At 38.9% G+C, this 3,900-nt stretch overlaps 1 protein-coding gene across 1 annotated transcript in view; it reads right to left on the bottom strand.

Moving 5' to 3' along the window:
- Nucleotides 1-361: 361 nt before the first annotated feature.
- The window catches only part of Magohb (mago homolog B, exon junction complex subunit), an 8,564-nt gene continuing 5,025 nt past the window's right edge, over nucleotides 362-3,900 (bottom strand). Inside the window, exons 4-6 of the mRNA XM_055611823.1 lie at nucleotides 3,819-3,853; nucleotides 1,310-1,392; nucleotides 362-449 (exon numbers count right to left, since the gene is read on the bottom strand). Of these exons, the coding sequence (XP_055467798.1) occupies nucleotides 362-449; nucleotides 1,310-1,392; nucleotides 3,819-3,853 (206 nt within the window). The remainder of the gene's footprint in view (nucleotides 450-1,309; nucleotides 1,393-3,818; nucleotides 3,854-3,900) is intronic.

The raw sequence follows: 3,900 nt of genomic DNA, 5'->3' as shown, positions 1-3,900 counted from the left end.
ATTTAGCTATGCTAAAGTCGAGGGGTCTCTGCTCTAAGTCTGCCAACTGGACAACCCATCATCCTTAAAGCCAATCACAGATTCAGCCGCAAAAAGCAAACAACTACTCTATATCCAGGCTTTGGTACACATTATTACAGCAAAGTTTCAACAAAAAGTGGCTTTTATTTACAGAATCAATTGCATATAGACTGTCGCCCATGTGGACCCAAGAGAAGAAACCATTCCACCTGATTTTTTTCACATATTGAGTTTATATACAAAAGTTTTACATTCATCAAAATCCCAAAATTGTCAATAAAAAAATACGTCCTTTAATTAAATATTGAAATAACTTCAGAAGCCTCCAATTCAAACTGGCTTAATCCTGAAGTGTAGTCCAATGAGACTGAACTAAACATTTCAAGTCCTGCACCAAATAGTAAAACACACGAAGGCCTTCAGGATCCCTAACATTTAAAAGAGTAACTTACCTTTTGTTCCCTATGAACAATCTCATAAATTTCTAAAACAAAACATTTGTACCAATTAAGCTTACAGAATTTAAGAAAAAAGGGTGCTCTTGATGAAACGAAAGAGAAGAAACTGAGCGGTCAGCGTCTGTCCTCCTGTGCGGAAGAGTGCAGCTCGCCAGTGCCCACGACTCTCTGAAGAGAAGTGCATCCACTCCTAAACCCAGGAGAGCACAGAGGCCACAGCCTCGCCAGATGTAAACATCTGTACGTTTAAACATCCCGCTGTTCTTAGTGAACACAAATGTTCGGTAATTATTATGCATTCATTCCCTTCCCCTTCTTTAATACTTATTTGAAGCACCTACTATGTGTTGGACACTATGCTGACTCTGAAGACAGAACAAGGTTCTCATGTAGCTTATACTCAAGCAAGTTAGGATTTAAGGCAACACCAAACAATGGAAGCAATATGGGACATTTTGAGAGAAAGGAGCATGAAGAAGTGACTCCAAGATTCAGGCTAGCATAGCTTCAGTATATGCTGAAAGAACCTAACGACACAGGTGGTTCACACATATGCCTACTGTTTTTTTCAAGTGTTCAACCCAAGGTAAAGTATGATGTAATATGGGCCTGATGAAGCTCAGCAAACCAAAAATGTCTTACTTTACATTTTGTTTAATACAAAACGACCAACAAAAATCAGGCATTATTTTGCACACTGCCGAGCTGAGTATTTTAGACAGTGAAAACTCTGTTAACTTCTCTGACAGACAAAATAAGAAGTTTAATTACTTAAAGGTCCCAATGGTGTCTGAATTCTAACTGCCTTCAGCTCAGCCAAATATACTTACTTTGACTGATTTACATCAATAAGAGAACCTATTTTTGATGTGGTAAAGGAAATGTGTTCATCCGCAATTACAATTTCAAGTTCCTGGAAACAAAACAGCAGAGAAACAACATCAGTAAAAACATCTATTCCAGAGATACCTGTATTCATGCTACAAAAAAATGCAAACTTTCCAGAACTTGATAGAGGAAGAAAGAAAGTTAATCTTAGCCAAGCATGCTATACATGCTTATAATCCCAGAACTCAAGAAGTAAGGCAGGAGGACTACTCAATTCTAAGGGCAGCCTGGTCTACAGAGAAAGTTCCAGGCCAGCCAGGGCTACACAGGGAGACTCTCTGCAAAAACCTAAAGAAATTTAATTTGCTAAACAGAATTCTCTTAATATAACCTCATCGACTGCTCCTGAGCACTAGCCTCAGGCTCCGGGTCAAACGAGAACTGCTTCCTTGAGCCACCACAAAAAAAGAGGCTCAAAAAAAAAAAAAAAAAAAAAAAGACACAAAAATGTTTATGATACTGGTAAACATGAGAGCTGTCACATTAAAGCATATGTTATAGAAAGATTACAGAAATAAAACCCATTTAAAATATCACAAAATGAGCTGGGCACAGTGGCACACGCCTATGATCACAGCACTTAGGGAGGTAGGGGCAGGGGGCTCTCTACAAATTCAAGGCCAGCCTGGTCTACAAAGCAAGTCCAGGACAATCAAGGCTACACAGAAAAACCCTGTCTGGAAAACCCAAAAAGAAAAATAGAAAGAGAAAAATCACAAAAAGTATTTTCCCTTTACGTAAGTTCCTGCAAACGTACAAGATTAACAATAGCTGTCGCTTTGGCACTGCCATGTATCAGGCTCAACTGCTGGGACTTTCCAAACACGTTCTGCAGGCCCTAAAATAGCTTAACAAGGTTATAGTCTTCACTGGTCTTATTTCACACATGTACAATCCTAAAGGCATGAAGCACAGAACATACACTGACATCAATAAACAGCAGCAACACTGACTCTCCATAACAAACTAACACTCTCTGAAACCCAATGAAAAATAGAACTCATAATACAATACAATGTAATATGGTTGGTTCGGGACCATTATCATCATACAAATTTTATCTGTACTGCTTATCCAGAAATCTAATGCTAATGAAAGGGCTACATGTTTAATGAATTTTTACACTAAATTATCAAGCAGGTGTTAATAAAGAAGTCCTAGGTATCCACTTCATGAGATACTGCAAATTGAGAGTTTGTTAAGATTCTCTAATAATCACAAAATTCTTGGTTTAATTATCCAACAGCAGTTTCTGCAGTGTGCCTGCTACTCCCTCATGGAGAACACATCACTAGTACATTGAAAAACATTTTTATATATAATGAAACTTTCAGTGTAGCCGGAGCTATTTTTCTAGAATTGATGTTCATAAATGAGATTAAGGCAAAGGGAAATGGAAAACATCACCATTTTCTGATGTATTTACAAAACCACCCCCTAAAAGAAGTGCATCAACTTCTTAACACAGGTCTAGATGTCACAGCCTCACTTACAAGCAGGTTTAACCGCTCTTTGATGCTCTTTGCAGGCACAGATGGCCAGTGACCACCATGCTGACAGTGGTATTACTGTAACCCGGGTTCCCATGGGACACAGACCTGCCTCTGCTTCCCAACACCATGTTCTACACTGTTCTTGCCACAGAGCAGTCTCATTACTGCCACTTTTAGTTCTCTACACATTCTTGTAGTCAAAGAAAGTGGCTGATGGAAAGTACAATGCTCAGGAACACACAAAAGTGAAATTAAATGTTTCTTTCTCCCATGCCTCGTATCTCGTTTCTCCGAGAGTTGAAAGGACCCAATTCAGAAACCAAACTGTCTTTACACAGAGTGAAATTGGGACTGCAGAGTTCTTTGGGAGCCCTTTGAGAAACATCAATTATTCTGAAGAGAATATAAGAGGCAAACACAATGTTCCATTTAAACAAAGAAATCTACCAAGTTTCCCTCTATGGCATTCAAATATACAAATTCAAAAGATGAAAAATTGGAGAAAGTTAATTGCTACACTCAATGAGAAGAACCCTAACTCTCAAATTTGGCTAGAAATGCTGTATTTATTTATAGTAAAAATAATTAACAATAACAGCTAATCTATAATAAGAAATTCGTAACAGTGTCAAATTATCCTAGTTTGGGCTGGACAGGCTAGACATAGCATGCTGTCTAAGTTTCGAGCTATGTGCTAACTCCTCTCCTAGTTGGAGGAAGCAAGGAAAATGAAGCTAAGTAAGGGCTGAGAAGTATAACTTGGATATAGTATTTGCTTGCCTGGCAAATATGAACCTTGAGTTCACTCCAGTATCAAAAGAAAAAAAAAAAGTGTAAAAGGAAAATGAAGTTATATAATCACAGCTTCAATAAGAAACCATCCTGAATACATAATATAGAGCGCACCGATTATATTATCCTCTGACTCTACCCATTTGAAGAATCGCTAGGCACAGACCTGCCGGCCAACCCTGTCCGGGGGTGGCCACAAAGTGTCGGGAGCCGCTCCCGCCACTACAAGGTGGCGCCGGTCTCCTGCT

The sequence above is a fragment of the Psammomys obesus genome, unplaced genomic scaffold, assembly GCF_907164565.1.
Source record: "Psammomys obesus unplaced genomic scaffold, mPsaObe1.curated_primary_1811, whole genome shotgun sequence".
Taxonomy (NCBI): Eukaryota; Metazoa; Chordata; class Mammalia; order Rodentia; family Muridae; genus Psammomys; species Psammomys obesus.
This window is presented reverse-complemented; position numbering and strand designations above follow the sequence as displayed.